The sequence below is a fragment of the Mixophyes fleayi genome, chromosome 12 (assembly GCF_038048845.1).
Source record: "Mixophyes fleayi isolate aMixFle1 chromosome 12, aMixFle1.hap1, whole genome shotgun sequence".
NCBI lineage: Eukaryota > Metazoa > Chordata > Amphibia > Anura > Limnodynastidae > Mixophyes > Mixophyes fleayi.
This window is the reverse complement of record NC_134413.1, coordinates 33,835,482-33,855,929: the sequence shown is the minus strand read 5'-3', so window position 1 is coordinate 33,855,929 and position 20,448 is coordinate 33,835,482. Positions and strand designations below refer to the sequence as shown.

Here is a 20,448-nt window from a genome sequence, read left to right as displayed (position 1 = left end):
TGGGAGGTTTTAGGGGCATGTAGGTAAATCTGAAGGGTTATTTTGGAGTAAATGTGGGATCTATGCTAAGAGCATGCAGGGTCTCTTGCTTTGTTTAAATGTATTTTTAAACTTACTAAGATTAAGAGGTATATTTACTAAGCTGTGGTTTTGAAAAAGTAGAGATGGTGCCTATAGCAACTAGTCGGATTCTAGTTATCATTTATTTAGTACATTCTACAAAATGACAACTAGAATTGGTTGCTATAGGCAACATCTCCACTATTTCAAACCCGCAGTTATGTAAATATACCCCCAGGAGTAATGTGTGTCACTTGACAGTTACAGGTCAAAACATGCAACCATTCAAGTATATCAGATTGCTGTCACTAGTTTAGAAAATTAAAGCATCAGGTTACAGTACCTTTTCCTTGTGAACCAGTATTCATACTGATCTTAATTTTTTGTATAAATGTTTTTACATATAAAATGATTTGGTTGTACAGTAGCACTTCTTTATTGCTATTGACGAGATGCCCTAGTGCCTCACACAGCCTGCAATTCACCCCATGTGAATACAGATTTATTTATTTTTTCTCTTTTGATGCCCTTAGTCTAAACTTGAGTGACCTTAAACTGCTTGCTGAAAGTCACTGACCTTATCATTAATACCAACCACACAGTCGAAGGGCTATCATGGTCCCACAAATAAGAGATTAGGTTTAGCAGCGAGTAAATAAATCCGAACGAACAAAAAAGCAACATCTGATCATCTCGCCGTCCCACCAAAGCTACATAAGTTTGACTGATGCAAATAACTTCAAAGCCACACATTCTAGAAAAATATTATTTTGGTTCTGGAAGCATAAAAGGTACAACATTTGTTCGCTTAGCTGGAAAACCCTCCCAACATGATTAATTAAATACAACACATGCAATCACCCAGTTTGTTCTAGCACAACAAGAAATCTACAGAGTGATGCAACCACCAGTTTTTGCAGCTGAAAACTTCAGTAGTATGGTGATAATTGACAATTCTCCCTCTATTTCCCATTCTTTATAGTCAAAGTTTCTTTAAAGGTTTTTTATTAGGTTTCTTTAAAATAATAATAAAAAAAAGTCTATGCACCTGAATATATATCAGGGCTCTCTCGAACGTTTGTATTTCTTCCGATATTGCATTGAGAAGTTGACCTGGGGCTTCATATGAAGATGTGATGCCTTAGTAGGGGAGAAGGACAGCGTGGTAAGGCTGCGATACCATTTAAGTAGCCCAAAAAAAAGATTTACTATGAGTTTTATTCATGTAAAAAAAATATACATCTAAAGTCATCATAGGAGTGACTATCAAGGACTTAAATACGGGCAAATTCATTATTCTCAAATGTGAAGAGATAGATTTTGAAGTCAACTGATTTGTTGATTTTTTTGTTCCTAACAGTTGAAAAAAGAAAAGAAAAAGATTGAGGTTTTGTTTTGATGATAAAACGATATTGACTGATTTTAAACGACTGGCATTAATAGTAACCAATACAGTGACCATCTGGATCTTTTCTTGGGCATGGCTGATATAGTCATGTCACATGGCTTTAGAAGGAACCACTATAGTCTTGGTGCTATACAAGGGTATTGCAGCCTGTTTCAAGTCTCTTTGCAAAGATAAGAGGTGTGTACTAAAGGTTGATGACAACACAAGCTTCTTGAATTTCTTCTTCTTCATCCTCCTCCTCTTCATTTAAGAGACCTCTGGCTTCTGGGGTTTGTGTATTTGGAGGCCACTCATCTGCTTCTCTAAGGCACCCAGGGTTCACAATATAGCGATAGTTGCTATTGACTGCGGTTGCGCCACATGACCGTGAAGTGTCCGCACAGCAGTCCTCCTCATTGTCAAAAGCAGAGTGCAAAATAGAGTCTGCTGTGGAAGCTCCACAAGTCTCCCCGAGGTTTACGTACAGTGGATCTTGACTAGCCGATAACATGGACAGACGTCCCCAAATAGCTTCCAGACGTCTCTTAAGGTCTGAAAAGCTGGGTCTCCGCTTGGGCTCAGTGATCCAGCACTGGCACATCATCTCATACCTGCAGAGAGAGACATTTATTAAGACCTAATAATATTTAAAAAGCCTGTTTAAATTCAACTGAGAAACATTGCTAGAAGCCATTAAAATAATACAAATTACTTTGCAGTCTGATATTTAATGTGATGCTCTTCTTTAAAATAAAGATTTGCAGCATGTCAGTTAGAGTGAACTTGCTTATTGCATAACACTTGATTTGTGTGGTATGTGGTCGACTACTAGACATTCATTTGGTCGACATTCAGAAAGTCGACAGTATTAGGTCGACTTCTAGACATTCATTCGAATGACGGTCTACATTACAATTGTTGACTTAATAATATGGTCTACATTAGAATTGTCAACCTAATAATACGGTCGTTACTATTACGCCAACTTTCCAACCCTGTGTATATTATGTTGATCATATAAATGTGGATCATGTAATTGTTGAACATATGTATCACACCAATTTGTATATCTATACTTATTTAAAATAAAACTGCTGCAGTAACATTACAATTGTGGGAGAAGTTACAGATGGGGTGCACTATTGCACTTAGCTATTGTGATGGGAGGAGTGTGCACTGGAAACATGAGTTCCTCAAACTAGTGAGCCTAGACAAAAATATTATAATCATCTGTCTGTAGTCGTGGAGTGTCCTGTTGTCTTAATTTGCTGTAGTATTGTTTTAATTGATTATTTCTCTAATTTTTATTATTGAACTTTATTATATTGTATCCTATATTAATCTATCTGCAAACTGTCAGGCGCCGTCCCTGCTGTTCTTCAACGAAGTGGTGATGACGGTAGCCTGATGTTTCCGGCCGGGGGTGTCCCTGGCCGGCTTCCAGCTGTCGGGCGCACGCGTTCCTCGTCCCGTACCAACGGGACGTTATGTTCTTCCCGTTCCTGCAGGTCCGTCCTATCAGCTGCAACAAGTCTCTATATTAATCTCACTCTGGCACCATTAGGGTGCCAGAGTATCAGGTCTCCATTTTGGTCTCCCTCTTTCCTCCAGCGTTCCTTTTTACCTATCCTATTGGTTTTTACCCAACTTCCCTGACTATTCTCAATGTTCCTGCGTTCTGGTTATTGACCCCGGCTAGCTGACCATTCTCTGGATTCTCGTGACCCCTGACCTCAGCTTGGTTGACTTTGCTTCTGGATCTCCCCGTTGTACCGCCTGTCTCCGCTGGTTTGACCCGGACCGTCTTGACCCTTCTTCACCACGCTGGTAACTGTCTAGGTGGACCGCAACATGCGTACCCCTTGCAGCTAAGCCCAAACCTGCTTGCAGGGGTCCCTGGTGAAAACCAGGGGTACATTAGACTCTGTACCTCCTAGTTCAGTGGTGCAAATAACAGTTGGTGTTCTCAGTACATTCAGCGCCTTCTCAGCTTGACACAAGTTACCTATATCCCCACCTCATCTACTCATTTCTGAAACACCTTGTTTTCTATCACTAATCCTGTACACATCACAATTCAGTATCCAATTCTACCTACTTTATACACCTTTCAACATCTATTCCTATCCCATCTAACACACCTACCTTTTACACCGCTAATTCACGCCACAAATCATCCACTACCCCCAACTCTATCTCCTGCTCCGTCCCTCCTTTCTGCTATCCTAACCCCATATCCTTACCACTGCTACCCTCCCCACTCCCACCCTCATTATCAAACCCTTTCATGCACACCCCTCCCCATCACCCTACCTTTTTTCACCTCTATACCTAGCAAAGTTCCGAACTTCACTCATTCTACCATTACCTTTACTTAAGCATATTTTCACTTGATTTGTTTATACTGTATGTATAACACTAATAGTGCTCATTCTAATATTCACATCACTACCTCCTACAACCACTATCTCTCTATACCAGGAATCTCATACCTCCACTCATTCGCCCTCTATGGACTTGGACTACAACTGCACCACCATATACAACATCTATGGACCACAACTTCCTAGCAACCACACCAACTTAAGACTAGAGGTGCTCCACGACTGATATATTTGTGGGAGGAGCCAGAATGACAGAAGCTTCTCCCACTTTTGTGTTGTGGAATCAGAAACTGGAGAAGAGAGGGTTTATTTAAATGACAATAATTAATTAATAGGTGGTATACGAGGACATGGAGGAGAAAGAAAGTCAATGTGAAGGACCAAAAGCAAAAATTAAGGCTAAGTTAGGACTGGGGTCATGAGTTTGATTCCCCTTCATGGCCTTATCTGTGCAGAGTTTGTATCATCGTCATCACCATTTATCTATATAGCGCCACTAATTCCGCAGCGCTGTGCAGAGAACTCACTCACATCAGTCCCTGCCCCCATTGGGGCTTACAGTCTAAATTCCCTCACACACACACACACAGACGCACAGACTAGGGTCAACTTGTTAGCAGCCAATTAACCTACCAGTATGATTTTGGAGTGTGGGAGGAAACCGGAGCACCTGGAGGAAACCCACATAAACACGTGGAGAACATACAAACTCCACACAGATAAGACCACGGTCGGAAATTGAACTCATGACCCCAGTGCTGTGAGTCAGAAGTGCTAACCACTTAACCACCGTGCTGCCCCATAATATGCCCCTTCTATGTGCTTCCCATGTTTGCGTGGGCTTCCTCTGGTTTCCTCCCACACTTAAAAAAACATACTGGTAGGTTAATTGGTTGGTGTCAAAATTAACACTAGTGTTTGTGTATTAGGGCATTTAGACTGTAATCTCCAATGGAGGAGGGATTGATGTGAGTGACAAATATTCTCTATACAGCACTGCGGAATTGGTGGTGCTATATAAATAAATGATGACGATGAGGACTTTGTCGCCAAATACTAACATTTGTTGTAACAAGATAATCAATATATTCCATAAAATCAAAGATCTGAATTTTTGCACAAACCAATAGCACTACAGTGTTCAACAATATACTCTACAGACTACCAAAGACAACTACAACTAAAATATAAGATGATTTATAGGCTTACAGTTTGTCTGTTTTGAAAATAGAAGAGGAACCATGCGCAAAGAGAAGCTAATTTTACTGGCCGATGTACTCTGGCTTGGATTGGTCATTGGATCACATCCAATATGACCACTTATGTGTATGGCCAAATTTGCTCAATAATAGTGCCTTGTAGTAGGATCAGCAAATGTGTGGCAAACTTTAGACAATCAATGCAAATGTTGGGTCCCTATGGGTCTTCTTGCAGATCTGCACCTTTCAGCAGTGATAGTAAGTAACCCATAATGTCCTTATGATAATATCCTTACACTTGATTGGAAATTGGAAAAAAAAATAGATTTTATACTTGGGTTAAATCCTTTTCTCTTAGTCCATGGGGGACACTGGACCATGGAGTATAGAGCCTCCTTCAGGACATGAGCACTTTAAATAATTTTAACAATTAAATGCTCCTCTCTCTTTTACCTCCCCATTCTGCAGGGAAGTCAGTTATTTTACTTACCAAGCCCCACTGGATAGAACCAGAAACAAACAACAACTTCATCCCGGAAAAAGAAAACTTTAACTTTGGTAAACTTCTTCTCAGGATAAGTAGAGCGTAATAGGGCGCTCAGTGTCACCCATGAATTAAGAGAAAAGGATTTAACGTAAGTATAAAATCTCATTTTCTCTATCATCCACTGGGGGACACTAGACCATGGAGACGTACCAAAGCTACTTCCTTCGGGTGGCCACACTCACAAACCTGTAGCGCGCAGCACCCTATACCCAACCTAACGTCCTTAGACTTGTAAAGGTATGTATGGAGCCCCACGTGGCTGCCCGGCCAAACAGCTCAGCGGAAGCCCGATGCTGCTTCGTACACAAAATGCTCACAGATTACACCATTAAAGCCAGCTGTGCTAATCTCTGTCATGACTGGCTTCACCAGTCTGGTACCACAACTGCACCTGGACTCCTTCCTGTTTTACCCTTTTAGGGTGCGGGAAGCATCACCATTAGAGGGATCCAGTAATAATTCTAGAAGCTCATTGCAATAGAGTTATTTGTATATACCTGATGATGATGATGATGATGTATGCCACTGCAGTGGCATTGTCTAATTGAATCTGTGTGGGATTTCCCTGTGACAGAAGGTAACCCTGAGCTAGAGCGTTTAGCATCGCTCTTAATTCTAGAACACTTATCGGAAGCTTCTCAAGAACAGACAATGAAAGGAGACAGCCTCTCAGCACTAGAGGCAAGTATCTGTTGTCCCAACTGTCCAATCTTATATAGCAAAGGGACAGGCCCTATTAATGCTGCTAACTCAACTTCCCGAAGAGCAGCGTCCATCTGAGAGCCAACAGACACCCTGTTAATCTGAGTATGTCCACCTGAACATGAGTGCTGAGTGTCCCAGATCATCCTGCCGAATGAACCCGTCTGATAGCTTAACCCAAACAGCTTTTGAAAAGATAACCCCTCCCACTGTGTTATACTAACACTGAAAGAAAATCACACCCACTGTAAGTAATGTGGGATTGGCTAACCGCATGGCAATTAAAGCTGGTCCACAGGGCAACAGTAAGTGAGAAGGTAGGAAATCAATTTATCCCCTCACACAGGAATGTGAAGTGGACTCCTATAAATCAGCAGACAGACACACACAACTGCTTCTGCGGGTGGGCAGAATGTCCATCATGCAGCCTGTTATTTCGAGGACCTAGCTGATGGCATCTTAGTGGAACACGTCTGCTGTCCTCCATGAGGAGCCGGGAACTGCCGAAGCGATTCCTGACCCCTGTGCCTTTACCACTATGCGAAAAGGCCTGAAACTAAGAGTCCTGAGCTTACGGCAGATATACCAGAAGGAACTCTTTCACCTGTCTCCTGGCTAATTTGCTTATACAAGTCAACCCCGAACAGACATCACCGTAAAAGACAAGGACACCAAAAACTTTTTGACTCATCTGCCTCCCAAGCATTGAGCCTATTAGCTCTGCAAGCTGAGACCATCAAGATAAAAATTCTGGCCCCCGGTTTGACCAGCATCTAGGGCTGTGCGCCCAGATATACTTATTCCTTCCAGAAGTGTACCGACAAAGTCGCCATTACAGACCTATGCCATCCAGACTGCACACCTGCAAAGAGTTGCTCTGGCCACTTTTCTGTGGTCAAGTTGACCCAATCTGAAGCTAAAAATGCATCTCAGTAAAGCACCAGCCACTAACTGTTTTAAGAATGGTCTCAACTTTCTGTTTTTACCATTCTTAAGTGCTGTGGTATTGGTGGATAAGAATAGACGTGGCATTAGACAATCGCGCTATAGATGCAACCCCTTAGGTGGAATTTCTTTGTAACCTACTCTGGTAAGTGATAAAGGGTCTGATATCTGCATATAACATAAACCTATGTATAGGTTGGGTCCCTGACTCACACAGCAACTTTTTTGCGGAGAACAAACAAGGAAAGAAACTGCTTTTTCTTTCTTTTAAACAGCGTCCTTCAGACTCTACCCACTGTCCTAGATGTATAGTACCTGGGAACAGTCCACACTAAATCATCCACACCATGCTGTCGTGTAGAGTCCTTGTCAAAAACAAGCAATTCTCTTTGTTGGATTGCTCTGCTACCTCACCCTCTTTTTGGGAAGAGCACTCAGAAACCAACTCTCTCCAGGACCTGACTAAGACAGGACTGATTTTTTCGCAACATAGTCAGTGAAGTGTTCTCTAGAATATTTTCTAAGAAGACAGAAACTCTTACAAGACCCTGTACAGTTTTAACAAGGCATATCGCCTAAACAGGCTCATCTTGTGGCATTGCCAAGAGGCGCTTGGGGTAATCGGCTGAAGATTCAATGAAACCGATGGAAGGACAGGTCCCTTCTCCTACAACCAGTGGACATGAAGCGAGCTGATGGGTAAACCAGAACTAGACTGCGCTAGTGCCTTAGCCCAGGTTGGTTCCACCCAACTAGAGATAGAAAAGGAGAACCAGGTATCAACAGACAGCAATAAACTCATCAGTGAATTGTGCAGAAATATATCAAACCATCCCCAATGCAATCCCACTCCAGCTAGAAGTAACTACCTCCTGCTGGGGAAAATCAGGGGGGGAGAGCACATTATGCTACCTGTACCTCCACCCAACACTCAGTATGCATAAACCTCTCTTTATCCAACCTAAAAAGAAAAAGAGCAGAACAAAAGATAGATACAGAGTAAACAATATGGAAAAATGAACCAGGTATCAAAAGACACACATTTAATTCAGCAGATATAGAACACACAGTCTCCAATGCAATCCCACCCCAGGTAGAAATAACTACCTGCTGCTGGAGAGACAAAGGAGAGTTGCACTGCTGGCACATTGTCTGTTCTACAGTGTATTGATATTCAGTACACACCTGAAATCAGTCAGGGGGGGGGCGGGACAGTGTACATTATACTGCTTGCACCTCCCCCTAGGACTCAGTAGCCCTGGACCTCTCAATATTGAAAAGTGAACAAGGTATCAATAGACAATAAAACTCAACAGAATCTGAGTATATTATATATTACATATTTCCAATGCAATCCCACTCCATCTTCAGTACACATGAAACCAGTCAGGGAGGGGAGTGCATGATGCTGGCTTGGGCCTGCACCTCTCCTTACCCCTTCCCTAGGACTCAGTCATATACCTCTCTTTATCCCCATCATAAGGAAAAGTGCAGGTAAAGAGGCAGCAGGGCTGCTGGCAAAGTGACTAGTTTAGACTGATCCTCAGAACACAGCTGAAATCAGTCAGGGAGGAGGTGAATACTATGGTGCAGGGGTCTTTCTTTACACCTCCCCCCAGGGCGCAGCACGTCAGTGGCCCTCCTGTGCTGCTACTGTGCCTAGGACTTATCTTGCCGCTCTCTCGGTGCGGTCTGGTGCTGATCTAGCTACCCAATGGTGCGGTGGCAGCTCCGGGTTCCCAGCTACAACCTGCGGTGCAAGGCCCCAGGAGACAACAGACTGTGTCTCAGTGGCGGATCAAGGGGGGCGATCGCCCCCCCCTAGCAGGGGCTTGCTGCCGGCGGCTGCACACTGTGCAGGTTCGTTCAGCAGTGACAGTGTGCTGCCCGGCTGCTCTGATTGTGTTTTAAACACAATCAGAGCAGCGGGGCAGCACACTGTCACTGCCGAGCGGACCTGCACATACTGTGCAGCCGCCGGCAGCCTTAGAAATAAGAAAGGGGGCGGGGCCTAAATCGCGCCCCCCTAAAATCGCCCGGGGTATAGCAAAAGTCTGGATCCGCCCCTGCTGTGTCTACACAACACATCTTCGCTGCTTCCGTTTGCAGACAGCCCCCAAGACTGCCTGCCCTTAAAAATTGAAATAAAAATAAATAAAAGAAATAGTCTGCCGAGGAAACACCGTCCTGAGGACACTCTAAAAAAATAAAATAAAAAAAAATGGGACTTCCCTGCAGGATGGGGAGGTATAAAAGAGGGAGGAGCATTTAATTGTTAGAATTATTTAAAGTGTCCAAGTCCTGAAGAAGGCTCTATACCCATGGTCCAGTGTCCTCCTGTGGATGATAGAGAAAAAAAGCTATTTAATTGACAGCAAGAAGAACAAGATTATTTTGAAATATAATTATTATGTGGATTTTTTTGGTTGCCTTTGTAAAGTAATGTTCTCCCATGTTTGTAAGATGCCTCATTTCTGAAAAAACCATTCACACATATATAAATACAGTTTAAAGTTGCACCAACTAGTATAAGGTGGTAGTGCAGGGGCTCCCTCCCCGCAGTTGGCTAGATGGTAGTGCAGCTTTAGTAATGATTACAAAATGATAATATTACACTTACTTAACAAGTCTATTTTTTTGGTCTTTCTACATGACAACCATAAGGTGGCACTGCAATACCAACTTTCGCATTGCCTCTTACATCACCAAATTCTGTTTTCTTATTATAAAAGGCGGTGAACTGGGACTTTTCTACCCACCTGTGTGTTTAGTATCTCATAGGTGATTAAAAAATGGACATACACATAAGTTTAGGAATATCTTATTCAATAGATTACTGGAAGTAGTGAAACTGGAGCAGTTTATACAACGGCGAGTATTTTATTGTGGAAATGCAGAATGTGCCTTTAACTTTGTAGCTTTCTATAGGTTTCCACCCACCTCCCAATGTCAGGCCTGCATGAGATTAAAATGTTCTTTAAAAAGCCATTATTATTATTAAACTTTCTGACTCGTATTGGGATGTGGGCGAAGTTTGAACATGATTTTGTGCATGTTGATGATGTAATATGAATGGCTTTGTTGCATCATTCAGAAAAATGATAAAACCAGAAATAATCCATAGACATCGTTTTAAATGTTATTCTAGTTTAAAGAGTTCACAATGCAAGAAAAACAAGCAGACATAATATAATGAAGAATATCCTTTAAGAGTACCAGTCACCAGCACAACTGCACATTGAATCGATGCAGAGCAGACAACAAATAAATGAACATAAAGTGCATGTACAGCTGTATAGGTTCCTCTAAATTCATCCTTTTACTTGTCTGCATGAAGTAAGCCATCTTCTCAGCAACTTTTAATGATTGTGTAAACATGTCTTCTACTGAATGGGAAATATGCACTGCTCCTAAGAAAACATTTTACAACAATCAAACGGTAGGAAATCTGCCAGGATTCAGCATATATGGGCAGGGCCGTCTTTCCCATTAGGCACAATGGGCAGGTGCCCGGGGGCCCTGCAGCCTAGGGGGGCCCGTCGGAGGCAGCACAAAAAAAAAAAACCTGATATAAAAAAGAAGAAGAAAATACTTACCTTGCTGTCAGCTGGCGATCCGGCTCCCTCCATGGTCTCCTCCTCTGTGAGGCACTGGCAGTGCATGTCGGGCGTGACATCATCACGCCCACCAGACATCCATTGCGGAGCGCGACGGAGGAGGAGACCATGGAGGGAGCCGGATCGCCAGCTGACAGCAAGGTAAGTATTTTCTTCTTCTTTTTTCCCAGGTTTTTTTTTTGTGCTGCCTCCGACGGGCCCATATATATATATATATTATATATATATATATATATATATATATATATATATATATATATATATATATATATATTTATAGCCACATATATATATATATATATATATATATATATATATATATATATATATATACATATATATATATATATATATATATATATATATATATATATATATATATATATATTATATGTATAGGGGCCCCGGTGCACTGCTTTGCCCGGGGGGGCGAAAAGGTTGTTAAGAGGGCCCTGTATATGGGCCCCGTGCACTGCACCAATGGCTCCACCACTGTATGTGAGGGAGCAGGGAAGTTTAATCACTTCAATCATTTTTGTTTTGTTATCTTAAGAATTGGCAGTGACAAGTTAAATACAATGGGATCTATCTGGGTACTGCTCAAGTTATGGGCCCCACTCAACATACTTTTTTTGCACTAATCCAACAACTGAGATATCAGAATTCGTTAATGTCCACTGTAAGCTTCATACTCTAAGTTACTTCAATAAAGAGCAAGTATATTTCTCACGAGGTTATTCGAATACACAATCCCTGATCCCAATTTAATTTAACATTTTGTGAAGGTCATACCGAGTGTGGACTGGACTCCATTATTACCTTGGTATCTGGTCTATCACCCAGAATGTCCTTTTTATAATTAACCACAGTGCATGGGTAGCGCTCTTTTCACTCCTCTGTTGAAAGCCAGTAAGGACAGTTTGGAGGGTTGATGTATTTACGAAGGAGATTGACGCTTGAGAGCCTTTCTGCTTGTTTAAATTATTAGTAAGCAAGTTAGTCATTTATCTTTTTTGCTTAGGTAAGCCCCTATCACCATGTGTGACCTAGGGGGGTGCATGGGTAGCTCTAATGCACCTCTGTGTTTGCACTTTCCTCCGCAGTGGCTGGTTCTTGGGTGTGGGCATAAGTGACTAGAAGGTCCCCGCACAAACGAGTTTAAAAGCAATGTCTGTTAGCGGGTGTTGTTGCATGGCAGTGCAGTGCGATAGTTGTTGTAGTGAGTTGGGCACCAGATCATCTCTATATTGCAAAATAAAAACTCTTTATTGACAATCCTCCTCCTCATCCAGGACCATACCCTTGGGTTGCAGATAATAAAGAAACTATATATATCTCCTGTCTCCTATTTTTTTATGTTCCCCCTTGAAAATGTTAAAATTGGGGTTTGACGATAGACGAACAGACAACTATCATATACTGTTGGCAATAGGTTCAAGAAAAAAAAAAATCCATTCATGCCTAAACTTGTGATGCTCAGAGCAGGAAACCAAGAATGTTTAATATTCGGGGAAGTGTTACTTCCATGTGTGCTGCCTATGCAACTTTTATGTTGAAATAAAGATTAAAGAAAAGCTTCAAACATAATAAGATTCTTATGGTAAATCCACACTCCCCAACTATAAAAATGTCAGAACCTCTATAAATCTTGCGTTAACTGCAGCTGCTATAAGCACGAAAGTGCCAAGAATGGACCATTATCAATGTGTTGTGGGTTCAGAATTTCACGGAAACTGGACCCCCAACTTTCTGATAGCTGGACGGGCGAGGGTGGGTTACTTTAAAAAGTAATGTAAATGGTGTTAATGCATTTTACTCTGCTACCAGACTGAGCGATTTTGCAAGTACATCCAATTGACTAACATACATGTGGGAGCTGCTCCTAACCAATAATCAGGCCCCAGAGTAATATTCTGTGTAAGATGTTCTGTGTGTCATCCGGAGATTATGAAAATAAAACAGTGCAAGGTACACTGATATGGATTTCATGAAAGACTTTGTCAGAATGGATTTTGATTGATATCATAGAGCACACTTTAAAGATAAAAAGAGTTTACGCACAATATAGCAAAAAATGTGCAGAGGTGATTGGTCATAAAACACCTGGATTATAAAGCTGGTAGCCATGCACTCATTAGTACAGCTGATGCTCCATTCCCCCAGTACTGCAAGTGTTCAAAATTGTTCACATAATATGAATGACTCATGGTTTATAGAGCCTTCTTCTGCTATGGATTATTAATGTATATTCCTATAAGGAATTCCGAATACTGCAATGTTGGGACAGTGGGTTGCAGAGCCGGATTTAGACCTTATAGGGCCCTAGGCAAGATACTGGTTTGGGCCCCCCTCCCTGAAAAAATCCATAGCACTATAGTTTTTTAGCATAACATATAGCCCTATTCAGAGGCTGGCTGGCAAACTTTAGCCCAGGGGGGCAAGCACATAGCACTGGCCCATAAGCAGTGGCCTATTTTTAAAGGTTGGTCTCACCGCCGGCACTGGGAGGGCCCTCTGGGGACTGCTGAGCCCTAGGCAATTGCCTAGGTTGCCTAATGGTAAATCCGGCCCTGGTGGGTTGATTGTAACTTTAACACCCACTCCTTATATCCTATATTCTCCTCTATTACATGTATCCTGCAAAGAGCATTGATTTATAAAGAGGTTTACACTCCGTTGTATGTTGTATACAATTAAACAGGTAGCTTCTCTTAAACGAGATCTCTTTATGAAAAAAGGTTTTTGTTTTGCAGAAATAAACTCTTTCTGCCCAAATAGCAGAAATGTGTGCGATTCATGTCTGGGATCCTTGCGGTTCAGGAGAAACAACCTCACCCGTGCCTGCATTCCCATGTCCTCAGGATGCAAAGCCTGAAGTTTAAACATACTGTGCTGCATATAGATGCAGTCTATAGAGGTGAATAGATCAGGCACATTGTGAACCTCCGTCTGCAGCCGCTTACATTAGAACCCAGATTGTGACCTGGGAACTGGGGGCACTGACAGGAAGGAATCTACCAGATGAGATTAGAGCGTCCTGGAGTTATAAGAGGTTTAAATAAAAAAAGTAATTGCTCTTAAAGGTGAAAAGAGAGTTAAAGGATGCAATCATCATGAGGTAAGAGTAACATTTTAAAAGGTGGGATTCCATAAAGATAGAGAAAGCAGAAAGTGACAATTTTAGACCAAAAAAGAAATACGTGTCATTATATATAGTACCGCCACTTTAAAGACCACTTTCATAGACTATTCCCTATAGATATGGCACAAACGTGACAGCGGCAGAGGAAATTATACATAAAACTATATTTTGATATATGCAATTGTAATTTGTATATTAGCACATAATTGGTTATATTCTCCTGATAAGGACTTGTTAAATCCTATGAGCTGTTGTGGATCTAAACTACTAGCTGCTTCTAGGTGCCATTACACAGTAATGAAATTTGCAGAGCGTGAATTCATGCAGTCTCCGTTCCCTGGCATTCAGGCAAATTGTAAATACATTTACTTTTTAATGAGTAGCAGAAGCCACACTGAATGTACAGCAGATGTCCTCATTACGCCTTATTTTTTGATCAGCCTGTCTTTAGATCTTTCAGCTACATCTCACAAAAATAGATGTTTGCACAGTGTGTGCAGACTCCAACGTCTGCAGGATACGGCTCAGGTGGACACTTTACTTACAGCTCATCCAGGCAGTCTGGCGGCTCCTTCAACCTATTCCCAGCAACGAGGTAGCTGTAGATTTCAGAATTCTCAATGCCAGCGTAAGGGGTTTGTCCTAGGGTCACTATCTCCCAAAGAGTCACACCAAATGCCCACTAGGAAATAATTAGAAATTAAATAGTTACCCTGACAAGTAATACAAAACAGCAAAAGTAAGCACAACACATGTATGTAACCTTTTATCTGTAAATTGTTTATCTAGAAAAATTAGAAAGCCAGAAGAAAAGAAATTACTTTTGTTTACCAGTAAGTCATACACATAAGATGCTCATAATCACCAAGTGTCTTCCCCTATGGGCACTGTGAGAAGCGCTGATATACAAAATGTATGAGAATGGCAGAAGAAACATAGGAAAATATGTGGGTAATTTTAAACTGTAATTTACAATATTTTAAAAAAAGAAAAAAAAAACATAACCGGAAAATACCAAGTATTTAAGATTACAGATTCTATAAAATGTATTTTACTTTATAATCGGTTTGGGATATTAAAAAATGGTATTAGTTGTCCTTAGAAGGACCACTATTCCTAAAGCATACGTTGATCCGGTATGAAGATACAATTTGTAACAATCACACATGGATTTTGTTGTACATTAATAAATCATACACCTGTTTCACTTAAGGTTTCGGTGTAGGGTCAGACTGGGGTTTGGATTGGACATTTTTTTTTTTAAAGGACTAACAGCTATTAAGAAATATATGCAATTTTATTTGGAAATGTCAGACTGCCTGTCTTCTACTAGTGGGTGATAATAATATTGATACTGTGATAAGGACTCCAGGCATTTGACAGGACACAGTTCACAATTCTTCTTTTATTTTGTCAGGATAGCAGAAAATATGAATTTTTCTTCCATAAGACAAACAAAACCTAGCTCTGACTAACACAGTCCCATTGTCTAGTCACCGGTCCACTAGTTAGGCATCGGTCGCTCCGGCCCAAACAAAAGCACACACTTATATACCCAACTTCCACCCAAGCATTAATCATAGAACTTCCACCTGTGCGAGTTTACACTGTATGTCTGTGTAAAGCTGTCTCCCCACACTGCGGCCCGGTACACAGCCATTTCAGACTGAACTGTCTTGGGGAATGGCTACACTTGCCACAATACCTATATTCATATAACATATTTAATAGAATATGTCTATTTCACAGGTTTCCTAAATGCAGATCTGATACTCTGGAGTTTACACTATGTACTTTCACCTACTCTGAAATAGCCAATAACTTGATGCCCTGTAGATGGGAACCACTGGCAGGTTTCAGCATTGCCACATTCTGCCAAGAAATAATGTAGCCTTTTCCTCAATGGAAGGAAACGTTTGCATGTTTCCACTACTACTCAGTATCCCCCTTTGCTGCTATAAATGTTGAGGTATATACAGTAGCGGGCTGGGCTGGGCCAGGCGGCCGCGCGCCAGCGTCATCAATGACGCGGCCGCATCCCGTGTCATGTGATGCACCCGCCTGTGCGGCCCCCGGCCCGCACCTGGGTGTATATCTAACCAAATAGTGCCAAGAAGGAAATAAGGAGGGACAGGAAGTATGAATACAGAGCTGGACATTCTATTTTAACAAATCTTAGATTGTTGCAAAACAAACATTGTTTATATCCCCAACATGCAGGCGTCCATGTTTTCTATTGAATGTACAAGGTAACAATACTTAATTCCAGGATGAAGCACCCACCACATCACTGTACATGGTGTAAACATTGTCTGCCAGGCTCTCCAATGCCAGCCACTTTACAGGAAGCTTGGATGCACATCCTTGACGGTAATAGTCCCCACTGTAGATTTTCTTGGAGAGGCCAAAGTCTGCGACACACACCCTCATATCCTCATGTAACCTGAGACAAGTGTTGCAGGAAATGAGTCATCATGGATCTGATATTATACATTCAAGTCCTTACATCAGAACAGATACATTTCTGTATGGTACTCATGTTGCATTTGGGCAGTGTATAGATCGTACTTAACCCCTTATCCTCTAGTGTGTCTTTACAGGAAAAGATGACACAAATAAATGCTCATTTACATATGCAGGAATAGGATACCATGCACAATGAATCACATTTCTATGTATAATTGCATTAACTAAAAGGACAGCGATACAAATAAATATCAACATTCACAATATATTACAAAATGTTAGAAGCAATGCACAGAACTAAAGATATATACAGTGTATATATTATCATATCAAGAGATATTAAGAAAGGTTTATTTTACTAATATATTTAAAGTGGTACCCATTGTGACGCATTAATGAGTTAGTCACACATACAGAGGTGTCCTGCATAGACAAATTGTTTTCATAGAAAACCACATTTCTACACTAATTTGCATTTGATAGTGTGAATGAGATGTGTTTTATTGTTTGCTTTTTCTCTGCTAATTGAACATTCATAAATAAAATGACATATCTGCCACAGTTATTACAGACCCTCACCACTACAATGGCCAAAAGCCTATAATAACAGGGATGATAGCTTAGTTACTAGTTTTCTATGATGATCTTTCCCTGCCTGCTTAGCAGATACCTTAAGAGCGACAACAGAAAGAATAAATTTGCACCTTGCTCTTCCACATCTTAGACTTACTACTTTGTGGCACAATTAACTTACTTCTTCTGGTTAGTAAAAACAACTAACCCAGCACTGATAGGCACTGATGAAGCTCTTGACTAGCTTAATGTATAAAGATGGAAGCAAATGTGTGTGCATTATCAATGAAGGTAGTCCTGTCGGCACGGAAAGAGACCCCTCAATCATATACCAGGGGAACAGATAAGAGGAAATGGTTACCGTACAATCCATTATAAAGAAACCATAAATTGCCAGAACTGCTAAAGCAGTAATGTTTTGAGAACTGGTCCAGAAGAGGCGTTAACTATCATGGTCAATTATTTTGGGAAGGAACCTTTTTGTCACGTCAATCTCCAAAAGTAATGTTTTTTAGATACTTGCAATTGAGACATGCAATAGGGTTGCTGGTAGGACTGATTGGAGTTAAATTAGAATGCGATGTACTAGAGGAAGATGGGCTTTACTAAAAAAACAAAACAAAAACAACACAAAACAGTACCAGCATTGTATAAAATAACGTTACATGAACTTAATTCCTCTTCCATATACAATACTTCTATCCCTGGCGCCACATCTTACATTCAGAATAATCCAAATAAGATATAAAATATATTTATGTATTTTATTCTCAAGTAGTACTATATAATCAAAAAAAACATCAGCATATATATATACACTAGGTCTCAGTTCATTACACTCGTCAGTGTAATGTTTAGAGTCCTTGTTAAAAATGTTTTCCTCCTCAGTTGCGTGAGTACTCACGTTTATCCTGGCTGTGATGTTACTTCCATAGTTGTAAAATTTACAACTATGGAAGTAACATCACAGCCAGGATTTACAGTGTAAATAGTAGATAATATTCAATCTTCTCCTTAGCTGGTAGTGTCCTAACACAGTCCTTCGGCAGGTATGGGCTAAGGACACCGCTAACTACATGCGGTCCTTACTTCCTAGTTGCTTGGAATGCATAAGCGTTCCAACCCCCGAACTTCCGGTTCCACGGCCTGTTGCTCATTATTTAATTTTTCTTTCAATGCCACCAAGGCTTCTGACTATAGATATTGTTTTTTATCAGTTTGCTCAAATAAATCCAGGTGAAGAAAAATCGCTATCTGTGCTCAATGTACAGTTGGTCAATTTCTTTGGAACGCACTTTGCGTTCCAACCTCCGAACTTCCGGTTAACGGCACCTAGTTCACAAAGTAGCTTCTTTCTGTCTTAGCTAGTATTAAAGGTTATGAATCAAAGTCTGTGTCCTTGTGTGAGTTCCCATTCACACCCAACGCGTTTCACCTCTACAGGCTTCCTCAGGGATTGGGAATTTTGTGCGAGTTGATTTCTTAAATAATCAGCACTCTGACGTCAGTGTACACACCTCCCTACATCCGTAAGCACACCTGCTGATTATTCTGCAGTTTACTGACATAGTACAATCAACCTATATACTTAGATATATTATCCATGCATAAATTGTTTACATTGTACAAATATACTTCCTCATGTAATATGATACTATACAGCATATAATTATATAAAAAAATGTTTGTCTAGGCATTAAAGTTTTTCTAAAAAACTCCCCAACTCAAAATCAAAATTAAATCCTTTTGGTGCCAGAGTGGAAAGTTCAAATATCCATTTTGCTTCCTCTTTCGATATTTTAATCCTATAATCTTCTTCTCTCCATGACTTTTGGGTCTTTTTTATACCCATGAATTTTAAACATTGGAAGAATGTGTGGAATATATTAACACCAATACACTAAATTTAATATTTACAGCTAATATCAGTAATAACAAAGTTCATTACTTAGACTTAGAGATTTTTGTAGAGAATGGGAAACTGGAAACAAGAACTTATTTAAAGACGGTGGATTGTAATAACCATCTATTAGCAACAAGCAATCATCATAAGAATTGGATAAAAAAAACATCCCAAGTGGGCAATTTCTAAGAGTATAGAGGAATTGCTCAAAAGATACAGAGTATATAACAAAAGCAGGTCAAGTGAGAGATAGAATTATATTCTCGTTCCAAGAATCTGAGAATGTTAATGCGCAATTTGAGAGAATATATAAAATGGACAGACAAGAACCTTTGACCTGTAAAAATGAAACGGCTAGAAAGAAAGATCTAGAAGGAGAGATTAATAACCCAATATAGTGATCAGGCAATTAAATTGAAAAGAATTGTAGAGAAATACTGGCCTATTTTATTGAAAGATGAGAAATTACAAGGAATTATTCAAGAAAAACCATCAGTAATTTATAGAAAAAGTCAGAACATAAAGAATGAATTAGTGCAAAGTGCAATTCCATCAAAAGAACCCACAAAAGAAGGGACGTAGTTGAATGACAAAAGAACAGGCTTTTATCATTGCCATAGATGTCAAGCATGTAAAATCACTAACATCCAAAACCAGTAGAAAAATTTGTCAAATTAAAATAAAAAAAGTTTATTCCGTGAAAGATAAAATTACACGTGACACTAAAGAGGTGGTGTGTCTCCTGGAACGTCTGTGCAGCCTACAGTATGTTGGCCGCACTATGTAGGCTGCACTACTAGGAGTTTGACAGTGAGGTTGAGTGAGCACTGTAGGAACGTATGCAAACAAGTTGAAACACACAGTGTATCAGACCACTACGCCAAAAAGCATAATGCGGACCCCTCAAGTTTAAAATTCATGGGTATAAAAAAAAGACCCAAAAGTCATGGAGAGAAGGAGATTATAGGATTAAAATATCGAAAGAGGAAGCAAAATGGATATTTGAACTCTCCATTCTGGCACCAAAAGGATTGAATTTAGATTTTGAGTTCGGGAGATTTTTAGAAAAGCGTTAATGCCTAGACAAACGTTTTTTTCTATAATTATATGCTGTCTAGTATCATGTTGCATGAGGATGTATATTATTTGTACAATGCAAACAATTTATGCATGGATAATATATCTAATTAAGTACATAGGTTGATTGCACTATGTCAGTATACTGCAGGTGTGCTTACTGATGTAGGGAGGTGTGTACACTGACGTCAGAGAGTGCTGATTATTTAAGAAATCAACTCGCACAAAATTTTCAATCCCTGAGGAAGCCTGTAGAGGTGAAACGCGTTGGTGTTGAATGGGAACTCACACAAGGACACAGACTTTGATTCATAAGCTTTAATACTAGCCAAGCCAGAAAGAAGCCTTGGTGGCACTGAAAGAAAAATTAAAGAACGATCAACTGGCCATGGAACCGGAAGTTCGGGGGTTGGAACGCTTATGCATTCCAAGCAACTAGGAAGTAA

At 40.4% G+C, this 20,448-nt stretch overlaps 1 protein-coding gene across 1 annotated transcript in view; it reads right to left on the bottom strand.

Annotated features, from left to right (window-relative positions):
• Positions 1-812: 812 nt before the first annotated feature.
• TYRO3 (TYRO3 protein tyrosine kinase) overlaps positions 813-20,448 on the bottom strand; it is a 155,206-nt gene continuing 135,570 nt past the window's right edge. Inside the window, exons 17-19 of the mRNA XM_075192721.1 lie at positions 16,267-16,426; positions 14,529-14,665; positions 813-2,058 (exon numbers count right to left, since the gene is read on the bottom strand). Of these exons, the coding sequence (XP_075048822.1) occupies positions 1,653-2,058; positions 14,529-14,665; positions 16,267-16,426 (703 nt within the window). The 3' untranslated portion in view covers positions 813-1,652. The remainder of the gene's footprint in view (positions 2,059-14,528; positions 14,666-16,266; positions 16,427-20,448) is intronic.